General features: G+C 41.5%; 1 protein-coding gene and 1 pseudogene across 4 annotated transcripts in view; one reads left to right on the forward strand and one right to left on the reverse strand.

The window, feature by feature from the left end:
* Positions 1 to 350: 350 nt before the first annotated feature.
* LOC122738875 lies at positions 351 to 18,137 on the reverse strand (annotated as a pseudogene).
* SIMC1 (SUMO interacting motifs containing 1) overlaps positions 17,990 to 27,643 on the forward strand; it is a 36,859-nt gene continuing 27,205 nt past the window's right edge. For 2 of the 4 annotated variants that reach the window (XM_043988110.1, XM_043988111.1), the window contains exon 1: positions 17,990 to 18,591. In XM_043988110.1, coding sequence (XP_043844045.1) covers positions 18,136 to 18,591 — 456 coding nt within the window. In that variant the 5' untranslated portion in view covers positions 17,990 to 18,135. Of the gene's footprint in view, positions 18,592 to 18,951; positions 19,061 to 27,643 lie in introns of those variants that run through there. The other 2 variants (XM_043988112.1, XM_043988113.1) reach the window with 2 other exon arrangements.

A 27,643-nucleotide genomic window follows, 5' to 3' on the forward strand; every position in this document is an offset into this window, starting at 1 on the left:
CCCAAATATTCTACCTGAGGTAAACACCATTGTACCTTTGACTTAGAGACCTTGTGGCCTCTCTTTTTTTTTTTCCCCTTGGGTTACACTTTTATTAAATTGAGAGAAATAAAAACTGCATCTGGGGGGCAGCTAGGTGGCATGGTGGATCAAGCACTGGCCCTGGATTCAGGAGGACCTGAGTTCAAATGCGGCCTCAGACACGACACTTAGCTGTGTGACCCTGCACAAGTCACTTAACCCTCACTGCCCTGCAAAAAAAAAAAAATGCATCTGGGGGAAGATACAGAAGGATAGACAAGTGGGAGGGAATGAGAGGGGACGATGGTGCCATTCCGGCAAGGCGGGGCTCAGTTACCATTGCCAGGGCCCCCCACCAGCTCTGGAGGGGCCAGACCAGGGCCTGGGAGAGGGGGTGGGAGGGAGGGGCTCCACCAGAATAGCCAAGAACTTGCCTTCCCCAAAAGCCTCATTCATTCACATCTCAAAGAAGCGTTGAAGGCTGATGATGGACTGGACATCAGCTTTGTCCTCTGTGAGTTTGTCAAATTGCTTGAACATTTGGCCAATATCCTGGGCAAACCCCTGGGGGGAGCGGTAGGGGGGCGACAGCTTCTCCTGCTGGCGTGCTCGGATCAGAGTGAGGTCCAGGATGCCCGGCTGCTCCACTAAGGGAGTGGGGTCTGTTGCCAGTCAGTGCAGGGAACAGCAGGGCTCATGACAGAGCAAGGCCAGCAGCACACGCTCACATTTCTGATGGTTAGTAGGTGACAGCTTGGTGGGGCAGGTGTCCCCATCAGGGGTCAAGGCCACACTCCCAGGGCCAGGAAGAGGGACCTCATCTTTATAGTCCACCACCTCCTGGCACAGGGAGCAGCTCCACTCCTCCCCAGGCACCTCCTGCAGAGTGGGCAGGTGGCATTTCAAATGGAAGCAGAATTCACACTGGCTACACATCACCAGGTCCCCCGGCTTCTGGCAGACACAGCAGATGGTGGCGCTGTCATCTACGGCTCCAAGGCCAGTAGTGACAGAAGTGGCTGCTGAGGCTGCATCAGGCCCACCCAGCACTTCCAGGCCAAAGCTGGTGATGCCACTGGGTGAGGCCAGGTGAGGGCCCTCAGGTCCCGAGGCCTCCAAGGGAGGCAGGAGCAGCAGTTTTGTTTCCAGCCCCTCCACTCCTGGGGGGGCTCCAATGGCAGCCTTGGTCTCTTCCTCCTTAACCATGGCCATGGGTGGCATGGGAGGTCCCCCCGGAGCCCCTGGCTGGCCCCCCCTCTCGATGATAATGAGGTTGTAGTCCTTGTTGGCCATCCCAGAGAAGACTTTGAAGACGGGGGGCTTACTGTCTGCTGTGAGGTACAGATCAAGGCGTTCCAAGCTCACTTGGGGTACCTTCTGCATAAGGCCACTCACTTCCCCCTCACCAGATCTGGACCGTTTCATACCTGACACACTGGGCTCAGCACTGGAGGGGTCATCTGAGCAGTAGATCCCACAGCCCTCCTACAGGTCCATGGCCTGATTGCCTCCAGACTTGCCAGGGGGCCAGAGAGGGGCCATGGAGCCAGGACCACTCCCCTCAGAAACAATTTTGCCAAAGGCCTCAGCACTTTTGGTCCAAGCGTTGAGGTCCCACTGGAACTTCATGTCCCCCTGGGGCTCCACAGGGTCCGTGATCATCTTGAGGGCCCAGTGAAGCTGGAAGTAAATCAGCTTCTTGGACAGCATCAGGGCAACATTGTTGTCACTCTCCAAGGCCCAGGAGGCGAAGTGCAGGATGTGCTCCTGGTGATTCTGGATCTTGGTCATGGTCCAGTGCTGGCACTCCAAGCACTCCTACTGCTCTTCTGTCAGCTTCTGGGCATCGCTGACCAGCACGTGGCCGAGCTTGTTCAGTTCTTTCATGATCTTCAGGATGGCCATTTTCACATCTACCTGCACCCGCTTCTGCACATCCGTCACCTAGCGGATTGAGGTGAGCACTTCCTTGGTGTTCTTCTGCAGGGTGGTGTGCTCATCCCCCAAGCACTTGACCAAGAAGGCCAAGAGCTTCCTCTCGCTTCTCACAGCATCCTCCAGGAGCTGGTGCTGATGGTCCTTGTGGGCACTGAGTTGGCAGTCTCGGCAGGTGAGGGTGTTACAACTCTCGCAGAAGAGAACCAAGGGCTCGTGCTTGTGGACCAAACAGTAGATGGTGCGCTCCCCCGTCACAAGACTTGGCAGGGCCAGTGGAGCAGACGGTGTGGTCCTTGGTGTACTTGACACGCTGGTGAGCCTCCACACAGGTCTCACAGAGGGGTTCCGAGCATTCCATACAGTAGCTGGTGGCCATGGCCTTGTCTGCACAACTGGTGCAACATGGGTTGGCATGTGGCCTCTCTTGTGTAGCTCTAATAATAAATGGTGGCTGTCTTCCTGACAGGTTTCAGCATTAGGGGAGGCTAAAAATAAGTCATCAATATATTGTACTAAAGTGGAGCCTTTAAAGGTAATGGAGACCAGATCCTGCTGTAAAATTTGAGAAAATAATGTAGGACTGTCTATACATCCCTGTGGGAGTCTAGTCCAGGTCCACTGTGTGTTTTTCCAGATAAAGGCAAATAAATATTGGAAGTCCTCATGCACTGGCATGGAGAAAAAGGCAGAGCAGAGGTCTACTACTATGAAGCATGTAGCATTATCACATGGGATTGAAGAAACTATGGTGGCGGGGTTAGGAACTATTACATGTCTTGGTATAACAATTGTTAACCACTCTAAGATCCTGTACAAAACAATAAACAGGTTTACCATCTGGCCTAGACTTGGGTTTTTTAACCGGCAAAATGGGAATATTACATGGAGAATGATGGCATGGAAAAATAATACCCTGGCTTTTCAGAGCCTCAATTATAGGGGTGATTCCTTCTATAACTTCTTTAGACAATGAATACTGTGGAATGGATGGGGGTGGTTCCCCTTTAACTTTAATAACAGGCATAGCAGATTTAAGGAGCCCCACTTCAGTAGAGGATTAGTTGCATAGGGACTCAGGAATGTCAGAGGGGATTTTGGATGTATCCCCTACTGTTCCTTTCGCGTCTGCAATCAAAATTGGTAATGAATGAATTGGCAATTGTAGGGAGACAGCCCCATGTGGAGCACAAGATATGGAGGAAAGGAGGGGAGTGTAAGGGGCTAAAATTCTAGCTAGTCTGTCTAAAATATCTAATGAGTAGTCACCAATAAATTATAAGCTTTAGCAAGAGTTAGACTTTTAAGCATTTATTAAGGAAAATAAGAATTTGGTGAATAGAGAGAAAAAGGCCTAGATTCATCTATCTATCAAAGGAAGAGCGCATTTTAACTCCACTCTCCACAAGAGTCCTCACAAAAGAGAGCGAACCACACCTCCCTCAATACCACAAGCCTCCTGTGAAAACTGGAAATGTCCTGTCCCCACACACAGCTCCAAGCTAATTGGCTGATAGCTTTGATCAACAGTACCCACGAGCAAACGTCACTTCCTGATGCCAAGGACCTGACCACATGGCTTGCCCTCAGACACCTTCTCCTCATGACAGAGCTTTCCTACAGTAGTTCTCCAGCAGGTGACATCATTCCAATTGTTACAGGAGGGAGGAGGAAGGGAGGGAGAAAAGTCTGAAACTAGAAATCTTATAAAAACAAATGTTGAAAAAAAAAAGAAAAAGTTATGCTGACTCAGTGACCCTGTTGTTCCCAGTACTGCTTGTCAATCAGTGTTAGAGGAGGCTCTGTTGAGAAATGTGTCATGTAGTCTGCGGCTTTTGTATTACCTCCTCTTTGGGCATGGCAGCAAGTCACCCCCTACTTGTCTGTCAGCACATACTGACAATTGAGGAGGAGTTTCTTTGTTCTGACATGGACCTATCTGAATTTTCTTTCTTTTTTTTTTTAAATAATAAATATTTTTATTTACAGTTTTGGGCTCCAATTTTTATCCTTTTTTCCCTCCCTCCCCTCCCCCCTTCCTGAGGCAGCAAACAATCAGATATGGGTTATACATGTATGATTATGAAAAACATTGAATTTTCTTTATTACAAAAGTTATCAATAAAAGCTATCTCCATCTTGAATTCCTTGCTGATCTCTAGTGATATGCCCACCAATATTTTTTAATAAACTCCTTTTAATTCTTTTTCCTGAGTTTTGCCTCATTAATCAGGGTGAAAGCCCAAGCAAAGAATTTTCCTTTTAACAGACTATACACTAAATGATGGTAAGACATACACTTGACAGTAAGAATACACTTGATTATCACCCATATAAGGAATACATATATATATATATTTTATGTATAAGGTATTTTATTTTTTCCGTTACATGTAAAGATAGTTCTCAACTTTTGTTTATACAAGCTTTACAATTTCAGATTTTTCTCCCTCCCTCCCCTCCCTCCCCCCCTCCCCTAGACAGCAGGTAATCTGATATAGGTTATATCTATATATCTATATATCTATATACACACATATATATATATATATATATATATATATATATATATTTGACTAATAACTCTGGGATTTGTGGTTCCCCAGTTTTTTCCCCTCCAAACCACTTAGAGATGAAGATAAGCTGATTTAGGACCATTATCCATCTGAGTTGCCTAATCACACTCCTGGCCTTTCACATGCATACACCACTAGCAAAATCCTAGAGGGCCTTTGGGCTCACACTTACATCCTCTCTGGCATATCATATGAGGGTACAGTGAGATATATGGGAGCATAAGAATAGTGTATAGAAATTTACAAATCACATAGTGTATATAATTAACAAAAGTTGATACAAAGTACATGAAGGTATATTGTACATGATTGCCACATTAAAACTTCATACCTCTAATCATAAGACATGCAACATATACATTAGAGTACAAAATCACAGCATGTAAGATAACTTTGATATCAAAACTCAAGTATTATGACACCTACTTATATGATACATAGCTCATACAACAAAGCTGTTTACAATGCAGAAATAGAGTATAGGGGCAGCACATACATGACATTCCATACTAGAAAGGAAGGGGGAGGGAACAAGCACTATTACGCATCTACTACGTGTTGGGCATCATGCTCAGTATTTTACAAATTTTATCTCATTTGTACTAGAACACATCAAACAATCAATAAGCATTGATTAAGTGACAATACGCCAAGCACTGTGCTAGGTTAAGTTCGGGGATACAAAGACAAAAATGAAACAGTTCCTGCCTTCAAGGAGCTTATATTCTAGAGGAAAAAGCAATGGGGTACAATATATAAGTATATTCACAATATACACAAAATAAATACAAGGCAATTTGTGAGAGTAGAGAGAAGCATTTGAAATCTAGGGGGATCAGGAAGGCTTCATATAGTAAAAGGTCTTTGATATGAGTTTTAGAGGAAACTAAGGATTTTAAGGGATAGAGGAAAGAGACCATAGCATGTAAAATTCAACAAAAATAGGTCCATTCTCTCCCAACAAGACCACAGGATCACTTATCTATAAGTAATTCTTTAAGATATTTAACATACTCATTATCAATAGGGCACACTAATATAAGCTTTTCCAAGTCAGAACAAGTTTTAACACAGCAACTAATACAAAGTCTAAAAAGAATAATAAGAGAGAGGACAAAAAGGAATCATCTCTTCAACACTTTAGACAATTAGTTATCCAGTCTCTGGCTCAAGCATTTCACAAGACCTCAGGTCAAAGTGCAGTACAGTGGTAAGATCAAAATTCACAATAACAGATATAATAAGAAGAAAGTTTGAAATGTTACTAGAATTACCAAAATGTGATACAGAGACATGCGGTGAACACATGCTGTTGAAAAATGGCTCTGATAATCACCTTGCTTGATGCAGGATTGACAAAAACCTTCAATTTGTAAAAAATTCAATATCTGCAAAGTGCAATAAAATAAGGTATGAGTACTTGGCCGGAAGAGCCACCCTTTCAATTGCCTGTGGGCTTCTGGATGGCTTTTTGTGCATTTTTAGGGTATAATTGCCCCACTGCTCTTAGGATTTAAGGAAGTTGAGGTCAGTGGGTATACCCAGGGCAACTCCAAGGAAGACCAAGCACCCTATAAAAATGCAAGGGGCAGATCCTAGATTTTGCCCAAAAGCCTTAATTTATGAACCATAATTGGACAGATGAGTAAAATCAAAGGAAAAAACCAAATAACATAAAAAATAATTTAAAATTTTGAAATCCTGCAAAAGAAGCATCTAGTAACTAACTGTAACTGCAAGCAGATACTCAAAGGAAAAAAGGACTAAAGGAAATGAAGCAAAAGATTTTCTTTAAATGAAATAAAAGGTCTGAAGGAAAGAACTGGAGGTACAATAAGTAGCTTAGAAGATAAAAAATGGTAAACTCTCCTCAAGAAATAAACTCTGGAAAAAGTTAAAAATATCAAGCAAAAATAAAATTTTGGGCAACTAGCTAGGCTAGGTGGCACTGTGGATAAGGTGCCAGCCCTGGATTCAAGAGGACCTGAGTTCAGGTCTGACTTCAAACACTTGAAACTTATTACCTGTGTGACCCTGGGCAAGTCACTTAACCCTCATTACCCCGAAAAATAAAGAAAGAAAGAAATTAACAAATGAATGAATAAATAAATAGATTACTTCATGGGAGAGCAAAAAAGTTTAGAATGAAGTTAAGAGTAAATAAAATATAAGATATTTGATATAAAAATTATTTGGGGTAAAAGCCAAGAAGAGATAATTTAGGAATCACTAGACTGTGAAAACCATGATTAAAAAAAAAAAAGCATGGACACTATATTTCAAGAAATCATAAATGAAATTGCACTAATGTATTAGAACCAGAGGGCAGAGTAAAGACAGAATACAGCAGTCACCTCATGAAAGAAACCCCAAAAGTAAAAGTCCTAAGAATAGTTGAGGAAATTAAAGTTATCCTATATAATTTTTAATTGATTCTACTCCTTAATCAACCCTATTCCCCATTTGTCAAGCCCCATTTCTCAGTTAAGCTCAAAAATTCAATCTCTGAGTCTGAATTAAAGGCATGGTTGAATGATGTTATCATTCCCTATCAGCTAGCCCCTGACATAATTTGTTGTCTATCAACAAAAAACATCTTGGGCCAAGCCCCTCCCCAAAAGATTATTTTTCTGCCCTAGTCTCTCCTTGTGAAATTAGGAGTGATTTGATCTCCCCCAAAGGAATGACTAATTGGGTGATCCTAATTGGGTTGCTTCTGATTTTCTAGCCAAGATTACTGGAATGTTTGTGAAACAATTAACTTTCCTTAATTGTTATCAACACCTGAAGGCCAACTACCATTCCCAACTGTAGGCAGTTGTCACATTACTCAACTACCCAAAACTCTTCCTTTCCTCCCTTTCAATAAAGGGGTTTTTTTTACTTCTCATAATGGTCACTGACCTAACTGAGGGAGGCAATCTGACCCATGTTGTTAACGCTACATGTGTCGTTGTTAATAACTTGTTATATTGCTAGGATAAAACATAGCTCAGTTTACCTGTTTCATTTTACTCACCACATAGCCAAAACAGAACTCTCACATCAAAGAAAACTACAAATATCTAGAAAGAAGCCGTTCAGGCAAAGAACCACAGTCAGCTCTGGAAGCTTCTACTGCAAAGCTGAGTATAATGCTAGAGGAGACAAAAGGATTTTTAGTAGAATAAAGGATTCAACCATTTCTTCCCTCCCTCCTTTTCTTTCTTCCTCCCTCTCCTTTCTTTCCTGACTTTCTTCCTTCCCCTTCTTTTTTTTTTCTTTTTTTTTTTTGTAGGGGGGAGACTAGGTATCCCCAATCTTACCCCAGGCTGGAAGTGCAGCAGCCGCTCATGAGCTGATTGGCATGGAAGCTTTGATCTGCTCTAATTCTGACCCAAGTTCATTTAACCCTCCTTGGGCAGCCTAGTGCTCCCTCCTGACTCTCAGGGGCTCATCGTATGCCAGATATAATAAGGAAACTCAATTAGTTTTAGCGTTAATGCAGCTTAGAACTTCCGAGGTCAAGCAATCCACCAGCCTCAGACTCCCTAGTAGGTTGAATTATAGACATGGATCATCACACCCAAAACTCCTAAGTATTTCTGATGAAAAGACCAAGGTTAAGTAGCAATCAAAATGTAAAAACAAAAGGCCAGAGAAATCAAGAAAGGTAAAGTTACTTGAATAACCAAAGGATTTATAAGTGTAATGCTAACATCCTAATAGGGAAAAACAAGTGTTCCTTCAGGCCTTTAATGTTTTAAAACCAAAGCATAGTGAGAGTTTCATTAAAAATAAAAATTGGGGGGCAGCTAGTTGGCACAGTGGATAAAGCACCGGCCCTGGATTCAGGAGTACCTGAGTTCAAATCCAGCCTCAGACACTTGACACTTACTAGCTGTGTGACCCTGGGCAAGTCATTTAACCCCCATTGCCCTGCAAAAAAAAAAAAAAATTTAAAGGTCCTGGGGGTGTATTTTATTCTGAGGCTTAAAGAGATTAAATAGAAGAGTAAAAGGCTATTTTATATATTTTATTATATATTATAATTATTATAGTATAATATTATTTTAACATAAATTTTGATATAATTAAAATATAATGTAATGTTATAAATGTTATAATATTTTATGTATTATATAAAATATACTTTATTATATAGAAATAATAAACAAGGAAGGAGGGTATGGAACTTGCTGTTACTCATAATTGTGTTATTTGACCTTCATTCTTGAAGAGGACCTCTGATGAAACATGTTACTTATCTCCTGACAAAGAGGTAATGAACTCAAGATATAAAACGTGTTATAGGGCTGGGGTACCTCAGAAGTTTTCTGGGGGAACTCAGGGAACCTTCTTGAGAAACCAAAGGACAAACACACCTAAAGAGATAAGCGGCAGGGGGGCAGCTAGGTGGCACAGGGGATAAAGTACTGACCTTGGATTCAGGAGGTCCTGAGTTCAAATGCAGCCTCAAACACTTGACACTTGTGACCCTGGGCAAGTCACTTAACCCTTATCGCCCTACCAAAGAGAGAGAGAGAGAGAGAGAGAGAGAGAGAGAGAGAGAGAGAGAGAGAGAGAGAGAGAGAGAGAGAGAGAGATAAGTGGCTGAGTTAACTACAGAACCACCACCCTTCATTCCAGTCTCCTCCACCCCTTGGGGAGATAAGCCTATTAGGCATGGCAGGGCCAAGGGGACTGAGATACTCCTCTCATCCAACTTCCCCCAGACACCACCAGTAGAGGATGTCCTACCCTCTGGTGATCACCCCAATAAAGGAACTTTCCAGAGGCAGATGATCACCCTATCGGGTCCCTCCACCATCAAGTATTTGCCTTTCTCCTGCTTGAGGAGATAGTTATCTTAGAGTGCCACGTCTCTGTGCCATGCTATCTCCCCTTGAGACTTTGCTCAAGGTTTTCCTTTCTCTAGTGTCCAAATAAAATATTATTTTATTCTAATTGGATTTGTGTGTGAGAGGGTGTAATTCTTTAAAGAGAAATTCCTAAGGACCCCAACCCCAACATCACTCCAACCCCAACATCACCCCTACCCCAACACACCCACCAATTTTCCCTGTAACCGAAAGAGACATGCATTTTTGGTTATTGCCACTGTGTAGATTCTTTTTGCTGATTACAATGGTTGTTTTTTCTTTTTCTTGGCTATTTCATTTTAGGAGGAAGGTTGAGTGAGAGGGTATCAGGAAGTTATTAATACTGATGCCCAAATAAAAATCCAGGACAATGAAATCTTTTTGAAAGTGCACAGAAGAGAACAGAAGGAAGCATAAACAGGACAATTTAAAGTAATATGTGGAATGGGCAGCTAGGTGGCGCAGTGGATAAAGCACAGGTCCTGGATTCAGGAGGACCTGAGTTCAAATATGACCTCAGATACTTGACATTTACTAGCTGTGTGACCCTGTTCACTTAACCCTCATTGATTGCCCTGCCCCACCCCCCCAAAAAAATAGAGTTTATGGCTCTATTCTCCAACTATGTGCGCGCGCGCACACACACACACACACACACACACACACACACACACACACACATACACACACGGTACAAAATGGAAATATGAAATTTTCTTTTTGTGTTCTGCTATATATGTAAAAATGTTTTTTTCTGATATTTAAGTTCAAAATAAGCACATTTTTTTTAGAGTCACCGTTAGGGTTTGTAGAATATAACTGGAGAAGAAGAATACAATTCTCTTAGATTATCATTTAGTGGCAACTGCCATCTAAATAAGGATTTTGTGATAACATAACTGCCACCCTCAGGCACAAAATTTAGCAATCTAAAACAGGAAGTCATTGTAGCCAGTAGAGAGGTATTAGGATAGGTGGAGATTAGATGAAAAGATCTTTGGATTTGTGTTGTGAGTTGTGTTTCTTCCAATTATCGGAGCAAGAAGGGGGAGGGTAACTGCATTTCAGAGAATAGAGGAAAGGAGTTGAGGAAAGGGAAAGGGGAGTAATTCCCAAAGGGACTAGTGGGGAAGCAGTTCCCCAAGGTCTAGAGAAGGGTTGTAGGACCAGAAATGGCTTTCTATGCTATCTGAGCAGTTCTTAAGCCTGGTGTTTTAGATTAGCTAGTAGACAGAGGAGCAGTATAGCTGTTTAAAACACCTCTTCCCAAGATGTCTAAAATATTTTCCCCTTTAATACAAAAGAAATGTTCCATCTCCAAAGAACGTTAGAGATGTTTTGGTTTTATAGTTTCCTATTTTGAGGCAGTGGATGGCTGGATGAAATGGTGAGAACAACACCAGGGGGCCCATTCTTATCTTAGTTTACAGTAGAAATCTATTCTCTATAAGAACCAGAGTGCTACAAAAAATTACTTCACTTGGTCTGAGCTGAACATTATTGCAATTTTGAAAACAGGGAGATATCTTCCCAACAGTGAAACTGTAGTTAAGTAAAAAACAAAGTATCCTAAGGAAATTTTCTTGTTTCAAATGAGTTCAACCAATGCCAAGGAGAATAGCACTGGGGCTTGCTTTTGCAAAGGAGAATGATAGTGCTTTTGTTTTAAATAGTTATGATGGGGGGGCGGGGGCGCAGCTAGGTGGCACAGTGGATAGAGCACCAGCCCTGGATTCGGGAGGACCTGAGTTCAAATGTGAACTCAGACACTTAACAATTGCTAGCTGTGGGGCAGCTGGGTGGCGTAGTGGATAGAGCACCGGCCCTGGAGTCAGGAGTACCTGAGTTCAAATCCGGCCTCAGACACTTAACACTTACTAGCTGTGTGACCTTGGGCAAGTCACTTAACCCCAATTGCCTCACTATAAATAAATAAATAATAAAAAAATATATGCTAACCTTATTTTTTTTAAAAATTGCTAGCTGTGTGACCCTGGGCAAGTCACTTAACCCCAATTGCCTCACCAAAAAAAGAAAGAAAGAAAGAATAATTACAATGGGTAAGATGGTGGAGTAAAGGCAGCAACTCTGCTGAACTCTTCCAACATTTCCCTCCAAACGTTTACTTTAAAATAACACAATCAAATCAAATACTGGAACGGCAAAGCCAACAAAAGTTTGGGGTGAGATATTTTTCCAGCCCAAGACAACTAAGGAGGCCAAGAGAGGTCTGTGACACTGGGGTAGAGGCTAGCCAAGAGCCCAACACAGCAGTGACACCAGCTGTGGTCCTTGGAGGCAACAGAGATGACAGAGCCACAGCAGGTGTGGGGAGTTTGGCAGTTTGGACAACTGATCATAAAGAGATTATAGGGCAACCTGAGCTGGCATTGGATGCAGAACCCTGTTCCATTGTCCATAGGTAGTTCCAGGTTGAAGTTCCAGGGCAAAGAGAAGCACTGGTACTTGTGGCTATAGGAGAACAGGGGCCCTTCCTGGGTAAAGTCTAGAGTATAGATGAGGAGAGCAGTGACTACACTTCTCCCCAGATCTTACTACCTTGGAAGCACTGAAAACTAGCCCACAGAACTAGCTCTGAAAATAGCAGTGGGGAAAAATCCTGAAACTTAGGACAGGACCCCTAACCCCATGCTGGCAACAGAGCCCAACTTTAAAATAAAGTTAAAAGTTAAGAAAAATAAGCAAACAAAAAATCTGACCAGAAAAAGCTACTATTGTGACAGGAAAGATCAAGACACAAACTTAGAAGACAACAAACTCAGAACAAAACAGCTGCAAGGGAAGCCTTTTTTTAAAAAAAGAATGTAGGGCAGCTAGGTGGCGAAGTGGATAAAGCATCGGTCCTGGATTCAGGAGGACCTGAGTTCAAAGCTGGCCTCAGACACTTGACACCTACTAGCTGTGTGACCATGGGCAAATCACTTAACCCTCATTGCCCTGCCAAAAACAAACAAACAAAAAAAGAGAATGTAAATTGGACACAAGCCCAATAAGAATTCCTGGAAGAGCTAAAGAAAGAGATAATTGTGGCAAAGGAAAATTTGGGGGAAGAAATGAAAGTAATGCAAGAAAATTAAGAAAAGAGAATTAACAGCTTGGTAAAAGAGGCACAAAAAGATGCTAAAGAAAATAGTTACAGCTTTTCCCCCTTGGATTCTACATGACAATAAATGGAATTTTCACAAAGATTCTAATGTTAAGGAGAAAAAGGCTTCAGTTAGCCACTCTGTCTACCTATGCACGCTTGTGTTCTATTCTCTAGAAAACAATAACAATTCTATTATATTCATAGAAGAGGGCTGGTGTTACAGTTGCAAAGATCCTAAACAGGAAAAACACATTGATTTGACAAGAATGTTGAACTACAAAAACCATGTTATGAACAGAGAGTACAGCATCTTCCCTACATTTTTAAACTCAGTCATCTATTCTTTCCTCCTTCACCCCCTACCATCTAATCAAATGCTGTTTTCACCTAGTCTGCTTTCATAGTATCTTTGTACCTGCAATCACACAGGCACCAATACTAATTCAGGCTCTCAATTATCTGTCACTTAACTACATTAATAACCTCCCCATTGGTTTTCCTGGGTCCACACAATTGCCAAATTGGTACTTTTCCTTTTTTTTTTTTTTTTTGTGGGGCAATGGGGGTTAAGTGACTTGCCCAGGGTCACACAACTAGTAAACTTGTCAAGTGTCTGAGGCCGGATTTGAACTCACAGGTACTCCTGAATCCAGGGCCAGTGCTTTATCTACTTTGCCACCTAGCCACCCCCCTCAATTGGTACTTTTGAACCACTGTTTTGACCATATCCCTCCCCTGCTCAAGAAACCTTTGTGATCCCCTTTTGCTTCAAGACAAAATAAAGGGGCAGTTAGATGACACAGTGGATAGAGCACCGGCCCTGGAGTCAGGAGTACCTGAGTTCAAATCCAGCCTCAGACAACACTTACTAGCTGTGTGACCCTGGGCAAGTCACTTAACCCCAATTGCCTCACTTGAAAAAAAAAAAGACAAAATTTAAAACTCCTGTGTTTGGCATTTTAAGCCCTTCAAGATCTGGCATCGGCCTATTTTTTTTCAGATTGAATTCACATTATTCCCACTCAGGCACTCTACATTCTGGCCACACTGGCCTACTTGCTATTTGTTCCCAGTACAGGACATTCCATTTCCTACTTCAGCCTTGGCACTGGCTATCCCCATGCCTACGATTAACTTCCTCTTCACCTCAGCCTAGTGGAATTCCTACCATCTTATAAGCCTAAGCTTAACCACCATCTACTATGTCTCCTGGGGCAGCTAGATGGCACAGTAGAAAGAGTGCAGGCCTGGTGTCAGGAAGACTAATCTTCCTGGGTTCATAATGGGGCCTCTGACACTTACTGTGTGATCCTGCACAAACCATTTAACCTTGTTTGTCTCAGTTCCTTATGAGTACAAAATGAGCTACAGAAAGAAATAGCAAGCCGCAAAGATACCAAAAAAACCTCAAAGAGGATCTAAGAAAGCAACACATGACTGAAAAATGACAACAACTCTGTGCCCTCTAAAATTATATAACATTTATTTGGCATTTACTTATCTGAGTTGGGAGTGTACAGGGTATTCAGGGAGGACTAGCACCTCTGGTGGGAGGGTTTGCTGAGCCCTTTTCAGGGCTGCTCATCCACCTTTTCTCTCCACCTTTTCATTTTGACTGTCACCTGTGGTTCCAAGAAGCTACTGTAGCATGCACAGCAGCCACACCCTGGTAAAACTGTCTTGGCAGACAGACTATAACCAGGTTGAAGATAACCAAGAGACCTCAAATCCATTTGTAATTGAGGGAGACGTCTACACAAGCATGTGAAGACAGAAGAATGGGTAGACGAGAAGAATTTGTTCCAACGGCCATGAAGGCAGCTGAAGCAGAGGTTGTGGAGCACTTATAGAGATTGGTCAGACATCGAAGACACTAAGGTCATCATCTACTGCATCCCTGCATCATTCTGACTTTTGTCCTGCCACTGGACTTTAATGATTCTGGAAGAGAGAGTGAGGCTGCAATTCACCAGAAAGTCAAGGTATCAAGGATATCTGTGTTCAGGTCATTCCTCCCCTCCTCCGTGTAGAATATAACTTCCACTAGAATATAAGTTTCTTTAGAATAGGAATTGTTTTATTCTTTATATTTCTATCCATTGCTTTACACTATGCCTAATTTGCTGATTGAGGGTAAGGATGATTTTTTTTGGTCCTTGTATCTATCTTTCAGAGCTGGCCCAGTACTTTGCACATAATAGGTTCTTGACTTAACCTTTGTTGAATAGATGAATAGCTTATGATGGACCTTGGCATCTAGCTTTGGGTCCCTAACTGGTCAGGCAACCAAGAATAAATGTCACTTTCTCTTCTGATCCTCCCCCAGTTAATTGTTCCTCCACCTCCCTTCTAAATTATTTGTATTGTCGCCAGCAAAATTTGACAAAAAAACAAACTGAGGCTATCCTCTGATCAAGATATAATTTATTAATATGGCACCAAATGCATAAGGGGTCTTGTGGTCTGCCTTCATTTCTGCCAAAAGACCCTGAGCCAGAGCTGACAGGCTTTTTAAACCTAGGCATGTCTTTTGATTGGCCTGACAGTACATCATTTGGATCTCCCTGGGCAAAGGCAAGACAATCCTGATTGGTGGACATTTTATAGAGGTGAGTTAATGGTTCTCTGTTCTTCCCTATTACTTCATGGGCCCTCCTCCATCCCCGAACTCCCCCTCCAACTAATCCTCAGGTAGAAGGATTAATGTGAAGCTAGGGAACTGGACTGGCCTTCAGATGTGTCTGATTATACCCCTCTCTGGCTGCTTAAAGAATACTAGATGTTTTATGAGACCCAGTTGCCTCTAGCAATCTCGGATAGGAAAACATATGCCAGCTCAATCAGGTTCTCTCTGGTTTCCTCTATGTAGACCAGGTCACCCCTAACTTTGGCTAGGAAAAACAAAGACAAAAGTTTATCCCCTAGAGAGGATTTAGCCCAAGCTGGCTTCTGTGCTTAGGGGATAAACAGAAGCAAAATGAGGATAAGGATGTGTTAGAAGCTTGGCTAACTGCTCAAATAGTGTTGCGCAGCTCAAGTGTTGGTAGCAGCTCACAGCTCAAAGAATCCAAGCAGGCAGCAGAATGTGGTTGAAGGTATTTTTATTCATCTTCAAAGATGGACACTCTTCTGAATGTGCCAGAGAGTACACTGAAGTGAGGTCCCTCACTTCTATTTATACCCCTCAAGGGTCTCTCTGGACTAATCGCATCAAAGTTCATTTACATACAGCATTACAAAAACAACCAATCACAGCATATAGTACCAACCTCACATATATGGTAACTGTAAGGACCAATCAGATTGTATCAGTTGGCCAATGAGACTGCCCCATTAACAACCAATCAGATTGTGGCACTAAGTCTTAACCTTATTCTGGGCAAGAATGTACCAGTTCCTCACTAGAACAGTGCTGTGTTAACACACATAACCATATGTAACTTGTCAAAAAACAAAACTTAAGGGGGCAGCTAGGTGGCACAGTGGATAAAGCACTGGCCCTGGATTCAGGAGGACCTGAGTTCAAATCCGGTCTCAGACACTTGACACTTACTAGCTGTGTGACCCTGGGCAAGTCACTTAACCCTCATTGCCCCACAAAAAAAAAAGAAACAAACAAACAAAACTTAAGTTGGGGTTTGAACATCCAGGTCATATGGAGATCACCTCAGGCGCCTCAAGGTGAACTCCCAGCTTAGCTCAGTTCCCACAAACACAGGGTCGCATTCCAGGCCCAACTCAGGCCTAAGGCCCAGGGGCCTCAGCTCCTCAGAGCCTTGTATGCCAGGTGGCCTCCTGCTGGGAGGTTTGGACAACAAACCTGTAGGGCATGAAACCAGACTCACTCTCTGCCCCTAGGGCTCTGAAAAGAGTCCAGTTATGGTCTTTTCTCTCAGGATGGATCACAGAAAAATACTGTTAAATAATACAGCACGGGGCAGCTAGGTGGTGCAGTGATAGAGCACCAGCCCTGGATTCAGGAGCACCTGAGTTCAAATCTAACCTCAGACACTTGACACTAGTTCTGTGACCCTGGGCAATTCACTTAACACCAACTGCCTCACCAAAAATAATAATAATACAGCACAATATTCCTTTTCCTCAGCATATTGTCTATGTATACATATGTCAGAGAGTGGAACTATAAAAATAGATACATCTACAATGTACAACAAAGTTTAAAAACTTTTTGTATAATAAGGCTGAGGTCCTGAAATCTTAGTATGTGTTTTGACCCAGGCTATAAATTCAAATAATGGTGCTGACCTGCATAGATAGGAGTATCTTCATCTAGGAATTCTCTATACTAATGAAGTCCCACAACAAGAGTTTATACTCGTATGAGACAAAGTATATCAAAAATGGAATTAGAATCAGTTTCTAGGGCAGCTAAGTGGCACACTGGCCTTGGAGTCAGGAGGACCTGAGTTCAAGTCTAGCATCAGACATTACTTGCCACGTGACCTTGGGCAAGTCACTTAACCCCAATTGCCTCACCAGGAAAAAAAAGTAAATTCGAAAAGAAAATAATTTCTCACACAAAAAGAATCAGTTTTCAATTTCTCTCTATTCTTGGATCTAGTGACAATGGCCTCCCGCTTTGTTCCACGAAAAAGACTTCCCAGTTGTCAGCATTTTCCCTGGCTGCTCCCAGAGACTGGAATGCTCTCCTCTGCTTAGACATCTGACCTGACTGACCTCTTTGTCTTCAGTCCCAGCTAAAATCCCATCTTTACTGGAAGCCTTCGCCAGCCCCTCTTAATTCTGGTGCCTTCTCTCCACTAATTATTTCCCATTCGTCCTATATAGAGCTTGTTTTATATATATTTGTTGAAATGTCTGCCCCATAGGATCATAAGCTCCTTTAGGGCGAACTCTTTTGCTTCTTTTTGCATCTCAGTGCTTAGCACACAGTAGGAGCGTAATAAATGATTGAGATTCGTACATAGTCTCTCTACATAGAAAGTGAGTTCCTTAAGGGCTAGTGCTGCCCCTCCATTGTCCTCGATTTATCCCGTATAGTTCTAGTTTTCATGCTTTCTCCCTCAGTTGGACCGTGAGCTCCTTGAGGGTTAGAGAGGTATTTTTGCCTTTTTGGCCGCAGTCTCCGAGCTTGGTACAGTGCCCCGCCCGTCGCAGTGAGCATTTAAAAATGCTTGTGGACATCGAAACCAGCCCCTGGTACTTGGTGAATGTTTCCTGGCTGTGTCGGCACAAGCACACCCTTCCACACACCGGGACCTCGAAGTCTTCGTCAGTACCTTCACACTTCCACACTTCCACCCCCTCACACCCTCCCCGCGACAGTTTCGTTTCGTTTTTCCAACTCGAAGGAGGCCGGTGAGGGAATGACGCCAACCGCCGCCCCAGAGCTAAAAAAGAGGCAGAGTCGAGGCTCTCCCCCTCCCATATCCCCTCCCGCCCTAGCACTGAACGCGTGCCCAGGCTCCGCCCCCGTGCCCCCCCCCCCCCGCCTACGCCCTTGCCGAGGAGCCTGGGAAGCCCGGAGCCTGAAAACCCTTGACCAGAGCCGGCGGCGGGAGCTAAGAGGCCCCGCCCTCGTCTGGGAGCGCTCTCCCTCCCTTCCCCAGCCTCGGGGCCCTGTACGAGACCAGGCCCTGGCTGCGGGCCCATGACTCGAGCTGGGCCTCCCTCTCCGCTTCAGAGTGCACACCGGGCCCCTCCGCGGCGGCCTCGGCCCTGGCTCCCTTCTCGGCCCTGGCTCCCGTCTCGGCCCTGGCTCCCGCTGCAGCGGAAGTTCGGACGGAGATACGAGCGGGAAGAGACAGAGGCGAGGTCGAGGACGAGGCCCCCGCTGGGCCGGGATGGCAGCGGCCGCAACCGAAGCCGCAGCCGCAGCCGCAGCCGCAGGCGCTCGGGAATGGGGCCCCTCACTTCCCGGAGCGCAACAGAAGGCGATCCCATGACGGATCCCATTGTGATTTCGGATGACAGCGATGACGAGCCTCGCGAGGGTCCGGGCGCTGCCGACAGCGCTGGGCGAGTCCGCAGGTCTCGGCGGACCCGGACTCGTAGCGGACACCGGACCCAAGGAGCCGCATCCGCCTGCAGTTCCCAAGCTGTGGTGGTGAGTCCGTGCCCCCTCCCCGCCCCATGGCTCCCTTTGCCCTCCCTCCTTCGCCCCTCCCCCTCCCTCTTCCCCTTCGCCCCTACCTCCCTTTGCTAGTGCCTTCCCTTTGATATCCTCAATTTATCATATCTATCTATATCTGTCAATCGTTTGCATGTTGTCTCCTTCAATTAGACTGTGAACTTTCCTCCTTCCTACACTTTACCCTTTCTTCTCCCATTCCTACTCCCTGTGCCCTCTTCTCACCCATCTTTTTCTCTCCTCTCTTCCCCTTCTTCTTCCCTTCCTTTCTCCACCTCCCTTTCCTCCCTCCTTTCCTCATCATAACTTTGGGGCTTCTTGAAGGAATGAAGGACAAGCCCTAGAGAACTGGACCAGTGACTTCACTCTCCCATTCCCAAATTCAGTTGCCTGGTATGTTAAACAGCATCTCTCAACACATCACTAATTCATCCAGCTCTGTGAAGTAGGTAAACACCGTGTTGTTGTTTTTGTTGTTTAGTCCTCTTCAGATCAGGTTCTTGGCAAAGATACTGGAGTGCTTTACCATTTTCTTCTCTCTCTCAGTTTAGAGATTAGAAAACTGAGTCAAACAGGGTCAAGTGATTTGCCCAGGTCACAGAGCTAGTTAAGTGTTTGAGGTCAAATTTGAACTCAAGTCTTCCTGACTCCCGGCCAGGCACTCTGTCCACTGCCACAAGTAACTGCCTAGTTAAACGACATAGGAATTTAATAAACCAACTAATGGTTAACAGGATAGAAGGTCAGAGATGAGGGACTGGCCAAGCAAACTTAATTTTTTATAAACCAAAAGACTAGTTTGGGGTTCTTTGGAAGATCCAGAAAAGTTGCTAGGTCTTGTTCTAAGGCCAAATCTCAGTCAGCAAAATAAAGTACCATCATTTTTATGTTTGATAGGTTTGAACTTGATACTATGGTAGGAACTTTTCTGGGCCCCTCAGGGTTTGGACTAGATAATCCCTAAAATATCTTTTGTTCTAAATCTTTTAACTATGACTTCATCCCCTCTCATCTTCAACTTCTTCCTTATCTAATAGTTCCTTTTCTACTGCCTACAAACACAAAGTTTCTCTCTTCCTTTTCTAAATTTGTTTTTTTTTTTTTTTTTTGGCGGGGGAAAATGAAGGTTAAGTAATTTGGCCAGGGTCACACAGCTAATGTCAAGTGTTTGAGGCCAAATTTGAACTCAGGCCCTCCTTAATCCAGGGCTGGTGCTTTATCCAGTGCACCACCTAGCTGCCCTTCTCTCTTCCTTTTAAAAAAATATTTTGTTTTATTCACAATTACATGTAAAGACAATTTTTAACATTCTTTTTTTTTTAATTTTGAGTTCCAGATTTTCTCCCTCTCTCATACCTTCCCCTTCCCTGAGATGGTAAGCAATTTGATATGTTATACATGTAGTTATGCAAAACACATTTCCATATTAGTCATGTTGTTAAAGAAGACACAGACAAAAGAAAAAAAAATATAGTATTCTTCAATCTGCATTCAGACTCCATCAGTTCTTTCTTTACATTTAGATGACATTTTTCATTTTGAGCCCTTAGGAATTGTCTTGGATCATTGTATTGCTGAAAATAGCTGTCATTCACAGTTGAACATCATACAGTATTACTGTTACTGTATACAATCTTCCCCTAATTCTGACTCACTTCACTTTGCATCAGTTTGTGTAAATCTTTCTAGGTTTTTCTGACATCAGCCTGCTAGTCATTTCTCATAGCAGAATAGCATTACATTACAATCATATACCACAACTTGTTCAGCCATTCACCAATTGATGAGCATCCCCTTAGTTTCCGATTCTTTGCCACCACAAAAATAGCTACTATAAATATTTTTGCACAAATAAGTCCTTTTCTCCCTTTTTTGATCTCTTTGGGATACAGACCTGATAGTGGTATTGCTGGATCAATGGTATGCATGGTTTTATAGTCTTTTGCTCTCCAGAGTGTGATTGGATCAGTTCACAACTCCACCAACAGTGCCTTAGTGTCTTCTCCAACATTTGTCATTTTCCTTTTCTATCTTAGTAGCCACTCTGATAGATGTGAGGTGGTTCCTCGAGTTCTTTTAATTTTCATTTCTCTAATCAATAGTGGTTTGTAGATGGCTTTGATTTCTTCCGAAAATTTCGAGTTTATATCCTTTGATCTTTTATCAGTTGGGGAATAACTTGTATTTTATAAATATGACTCAATTCTTTCTATATTTGAGAGATGAGGCCTTTTTCAGACACTTGCGGTAAATTTTTTTTTTTTACCAGCTTTCTGCCTTCCTTTTAATCTTGATTGCATTGCTTTTGTTTGTGGAAAACATTTTAAATTTAATTAATCAAAATTATCCATTTTGCATCCAGTAATGCTCTCTATCTCTTGGTCATAAATTCTTCCCTGCTCCATAGATATGACTGGCAAACTATTCCTTGCTCTCTTAATTTTCCCATGGTATTACCCTTTATGTGTAAATCATGTACCTATTTTGACCGTATCTTGGTATACAGCGTGAGATATTTGTCTATACCTAGTTTCTGCCATGTTGTTTCCCAGTTCTCCCAGCAATTTTTGTCAGATAGTGAGTTTTTGTCCCCAAATCCTGGATCTTTGGATTTCTCAAACACTAGATTAATATGGTCATTTGCTACTATGTCTTGTGTACCCTGATCTATTCCACTATCTCCCACTCTATTTCTTAGTATCATATTGTTTTGATGATTACTGCTTTATAATACAGTTAGAGATTTAGTACAGTCTGGCTAGCTCACCTTCCTTCACATTTTTTTCATTGATCCCCTTGAAATTCTTGACCTTTTGTTATTCCAGATAAATTTGTTACTATTTTTTTCTAACTCTATAAAATAATTGTTCATAGTTCGACTGGTACAATAAATTTCTCTCATTCTTAAAACAAACCACTAGACCTAATTGTCCTCTCAAATTAGTGTCCTATAGATCCTCCCTTTCTTAACCAAACTCTTAGGAAAAGTTGAGTATACTCACTGGTTTCCACTTCCTTTCCACTAACCTACCTTTCAATCCTTTGCACTCTGGCTTCCAACCCCATCAACTAACTCACCACACTATTCCCCTCCAGTGAACTCTTTTTTGTTTGTTAAATAAAAGTATATTGTTATATTCCAGTTACATGTAGAGATAGTTTTCAACATTTGTTTATATAAGATTTCCAATTTCAAATTTTTCTCCCTCCCTCCCCCGCTCCCCTAGACAGCAGGTAATCTGATATAGGTTATATATACATAATAACATTAATCATATTTCTGCATTAGTCATGTTATACGAGAAGAATCAGAGCACAAAGGAAAAACCTCAAATCAGAAAACCAACAGCACCAAAAACAAAAGAAATAGTATGGTCCAATCAGTATCCATATTCCACAGTTCCTTTTTTTTTTTCCTGGATTTGGAAAACCTTTTCCATCATGAGTCCTTTGGAACTTTCTTGTTCCATTGGATTGGTGAGAAGAATCTAGTCTATCACAGTTGATGAACACACAATATTGATGATACTGTGTATAATGTTCTTCTGGTTCTGCTCATCTCACTCATCATCAGTTCATCCAAGTCTTTCCAGGTTTCTCTGAACTCCACCTGCTCATCATTTCTTACAGCACAATAGAAGTCCATTACATTCATATACCACAACTTGTTCAGCCATTCCCCAATTGATGGACATCCCTTAAATTTCCAATTCCTTGCCACCACAAAAAGAGCAGCTATAAATATTTTTGTACATGTGGATCCTTTTCCCTTTTTTATGATCTCTTTGGGAAAAAGACCCAAAAGTGGTATTCTGGGTCAAAGGATATGCACAGCTTTTATAGTCCTTTGGGCATAATTCCAAATTGCTCTCCAGAATGGTTGGATCAATTCACAGCTGCACCAACAATCCATTAGTGTTCCAATTTTTCCACAGCTTCTCCAACATTTATTATTTTCCTTTTTTGTCATATTAGCCAATCTGATAGGTGTGAGGTGGTACTTCAGAGTTGTTTTTATTTGCGTCTCTCTAATCAATAGTGATTTAGAGCATTTTTTCATATGGCAATAGATAGCTTTGATTTCTTCATCAGAAAACTGCCTGTTCATATCCTTTGACCATTTCTCAATTGGGGAATGACTTGGATTCATATAAATTTGATTTAGTTCCCTATATATTTTAGAAATGAAGCCTTTATCAGAAGTACTGGGGGCAGCTAGGTGGCGCAGTGGATAAAGCACTAGCCCTGGATTCAAGAGGATCTGAGTTCAAATCTGGCCTCAGACACTTGACACTTACTAGCTGTGTGACCCTGGGCAAGTCACTTAACCCCAATTGCCTCACCCAAAAAAAAAAAGTATTGGCCATAAAAATTGTTTCCCAGCTTTCTGCATCCCTTCTAATTTTGGATGCATTGCTTCTGTTTGTACAAAAACTTTTTAATTTAATATAATCAAAATCATCCATTTTGCATTTCATAATATTCTCTATCTCTTGTTTGGTTCCAGTGAACTCTTAAATGTTAAACCTAACCTTTTCTCAGTTCTCAATTTTCTTGATTTCTCTGTAGTATCTGACACTATTGACCAACTTCTGGATATATTCTTTTCTCTGTGTTTTTGTGACATTATGCTCTCTTGATTCTCCCCTTACCTATCTGACCATTAGTTCTCCTGCCTTCTTTGCTGGATCATCATCTCTATCTCTCACAAGGTACCTTAAAAACAGATTTGCCCCAAGGCTTTGTCCTTGGCTGCCTTCTCTATACTTTTTCTTCTGGTGACCCTATTAGATAGTTTTAAATATCATCTCTATGCAAATGACTCTTAGATCAGCATATCTTGCCATAGTCTCTCTCCTGAACTACAAGATCACCATCTTGCCTATTGGACATTTCTAACTACTTGACTTAAAGTGTTTCAAAGTCAGCATACCCAAAGTTAGTAAATTCCAGGTTCATAGAAGGAATAATTTCCTGGAAGTTGAGTTGTCCAAAAATGTAATGAGCTCTACTGTTTAAGGTAGTAATTTCTCTTACTGAATGGCTTCAGGAGACAGTTGGATGATCCTTGCTATGTATTTTTTAGAGGGTATTCCTGCCCAGTCCTGCTAATCATTGGATTAGATTAGGCAAGGCTTCTTAAGCTTTTTCCACTTGAGACCCCTTTTCACCTGAGAAATTTTTCATTATCCCCACATTCAATTATGTGGTCCCATATAAGGTTTCGACCCACTGTTTAAGAAGCTAGGGATTAGGGGCAGCTAGGTGGCGCAGTGGATAGAGCACCGGTCCTGGAGTCAGGAGTACTTGAGTTCAAATCCTGCCTCAGACACTTAACACTTACTAGCTGTATGACTCCGGGCAAGTCACTTAACCCCAATTGCCTCAGTCAAAACAAAACAAAACAAACAAAAAAGAAGCTAGGGATTAGATGACTTCTTTTTTTGGTTTGGTTTGGTTTGGTTTTTTTTTGGGGGGGGGGTTGGTGAGGCAGTTGGGGTTAAGTGACTTGCCAGGGTCACACAGCTAGTGTCAAGTGTCTGAGTCTGGATTTGAACTCAGGTCCTCCTGAATCCAGGGCCAATGCTCTATCCACTGTGCCACCTAGCTGCCCCTAGATGACTTCTTGAACCTTACTCTTGTCTGAACTGGTGAAAAGAAGGAAGAACACACATACACACACAGAGTTAGATACAGAAATTCATTTCACTCAGTAGGGAAATAGGAGGGAAAGGGTAGAATTAGGAGGAAAACAGATTAAGGGAGGGATTAGTCCTAATCAAAACAAACTTTAAGGATATAATAAAAAAATTATAACTTTTTTTTTGATATGGCAAAGAATGGGAATCTGAGGGTAATGTCCAATAGCGGGGAAAATGTCAAAATATGGCATATAAATGTAATAAAATACTATTGTACTATAAGAAATGGTAAAGGGGAGGATTTCAGAGAAACCTGGAAAGACTTATATGGACTGATGCAGAGTGAAGTGAAGAACTGATGAAGTGAAGTGAAGTGAAGTGAACAGAACCAGAACAATTTATACAATGACAGCAATGTGGTAAAGACAAACAACTTTGAAAGAATTAGGAACTCTGATCAGCATAATGTCCTACCAAGGTTATAGAAAACCAATGATGAAACATGCTACCTATCTCTTAATATAGATGTGAAGAACTCAGAGTGGAAAGTAAGACATATTTTGTTTGGACATGGCCAATTTGGACATTTGTTTTGCTTAACTATACATGTTTATAACAGGGACTTTGGTTTTCTTTCATTCTTAATTGCCTGGGAGTTTGGGGGAAGAGAATAGGGTTGGAGTTAGAAGGAAAAGAAGGTGGACTTTTGCTGATTTAGAAATTTTTATAGATAGTTGTTTTTAAAAAATTAATCTTATTCTCTGTGTTCCTGATTATGCATGATAAAGGTTGCTTTAAAGTTTTCTTTTTCCACTACTTTTTCAGACTTAAATTCTTAAATGACTATCATTTATATTTTTTAAAATGCTTAAATATACTAATTAATTAACTTTTTTCTTCAGTACTATATCTCTTTTAGTATATTATATTCCAGTTTCTATAATTTTAATTTTTAAATATTGTGTAATTTAAACTGATAGTTTTCTTCTTGTATTTTATGTTATGCTTTTTTCTTTGCCTGCTTATAAAATCATCTCCTAGTCATGGAAATTTTGAAGCTTGACATTGATGTTTCTAGATGAGGTGAATGTGAAATTTCTTACAAATTATGTTTATCTATAATCTTTCCCTTTCTTTAGCATTTCTGGGAAATTTTCCTAGCTGGATATTTTTTAAGCAATTGGAGTCACACAGCTAGTTAGTGTTTGAGGCTGGATTTGAACTCTGGTCCTTCTGACTCCAAGGCCACTGCTCTATTCACTGCACCACCTGGCTTTCCCAACCTCAACCTAACCCCATCCCAACCTCCAACCCCCATTGATTTTCTGAAGTATACTTCAGAGTCTTTTCTTCGTTTTTCATAAAACCCAGAACTTAATTTTTTCTTTTTTCTTTTTTTACTTTCCAGATCTGTTAGTTTTACCTACATATATACCAAATGTTTTCCAGTTATGATTTCCTGAGTTGCTTTTCTGATTTTTCTGTTTTTATTATTCTGCCCTCCATTTAAATTTATTTTGAGTTTAGTTGTTTCGTTTGTATCTTCTGTGGCTGGTTTCCAGTCTGTTAAGTTTCATTATCATCTTGTCTTGTGTTTTCTTAATTGTACCCACACTCTTCTTAATGTCATCCTATCATGTTTTTGCTAATTTTATATCCTTCAAATTCTTCATCATGTTCATTATCCTTTATTTGTGTCCTGATGAAATTCTAATTTCCTTTCAAGTGCTCCTAAGGTCACAGATTTAGAGGGGACCTTATGGATCTCATCTACTCTCATCATACATTTTCCTAATAATATCCTTGACTCCACTTCTTTGAAGGTCCTTATTTGTTACGTGTTGAAGCCTGCTAACACTTACTATATGGCTTCCTTTGCTTACTGTGTGATGCACATTTTCAATTATTTGAAGACCACGTTGAATTCCATGTCTTGAAGCCACATAACACTGGTAGTATATTAGTATTAATAATAATAGGACTTGACCCTGGGCAAGTCACTTAACCCCCATTGCCCCGCAAAAACAACAACAACAATAATAATAATAGGCTTCAGGGCAGCTAGGTGGCACAGTAGATAAAGCACCGGCCCTGGATTCAGGAAGACCTGAGTTCAAATCCAGCCTCAGATACTTGACACTTACTAGCTGTGTGACCCTAGGCAAGTCATTTAACCCCAAATGCCTCACCAAAAAAATAAAAATAAAAAAATAATAGGGCTTCAAAGGGCTATAGAACTGTGCATACCCTTTGACCTAGCAATACCACTATTAGGTCTTTATCCCAAAGAGATCATAGAAAAGGGAAAAGGATGCACATGTACAAAAATATTTATAGCTGCTCTTTTCGTGGTGACAAAGAATTGAAAATTGAGGGGATGCCCATCATTTGGAGAATGGCTAAACAAGTTGTGGTATATTAATGTAAAGGAACACTATTGTGCTGTAAGAAATGATAAGCAGGCTTATTTCAGAGAAACCTGGAAGGACTTACATGAACTGATGCTGTGTGAGGTGAGCAGAACCAGGAGAACATTGTACACAGTATCAACAACAATAGACTTAACTCTTCTCAGCAATACAGTGGTCCAAGATAATTCCAAATAACTCATGATGGAAAATACTCTCCAGGGGCGGCTAGGTGGCGCAGTGGATGGTGCACCGGCCCTGGAGTCAGGAGGACCTGAGTTCAAATCCGGCCTCAGACACTTGACACTTACTAGCTGTGTGACCGTGGGCAAGTCTCTTAATCCCAATTGCCTCACTAAAAAAAAAAAAAAATGCTCTCCAAATCTAGAAAAAAGAACTATGGAATCTAGATGCAGATCAAACCATACTGTTTCTGCTTTTTTTGGTTTTTGAGGTTTTCCCTTTTATTATGATTCTTCTTTCACAACATGCAGAAATATGTTTAATATGATTGTACATATATAACCTATATCAGATTGCTTGCTGTCTTGGGGAGGGGGGGAAGGAGAAAAATTTAGAACTAGAAATCTTATCAAAACAAATGTTGAAAACTATATGTAACTAGAAAATAATAAAATACTTTTATGATAAAATAATAATAATAGAAATAGGGCTTTGTGGACTCATTAAAGGGACTTTCTTTTCCAATTTTATTTTTTTCCCTGCCTGCCCTAGAGAAGGCTACAATTAAATATAAATATATAGATATAAATAGATAAATATATTGATATCTATCTATATTTGTAGATAGATATACAAACATATGCATGCATACATACACACATATGTAAGACCATGCTATACATGTTTATATTTGTCACTTCTTTCTCTGGAGATGGATAGCATTTTTCTTCATAGGTCCACGTCTTTCAATGTTTTCCTAAAATCATCCAGCTCATTTCTTATATCACAGTCATT

The sequence above is a fragment of the Dromiciops gliroides genome, chromosome 2 (assembly GCF_019393635.1).
Source record: "Dromiciops gliroides isolate mDroGli1 chromosome 2, mDroGli1.pri, whole genome shotgun sequence".
Classification (NCBI taxonomy): Eukaryota; Metazoa; Chordata; class Mammalia; order Microbiotheria; family Microbiotheriidae; genus Dromiciops; species Dromiciops gliroides.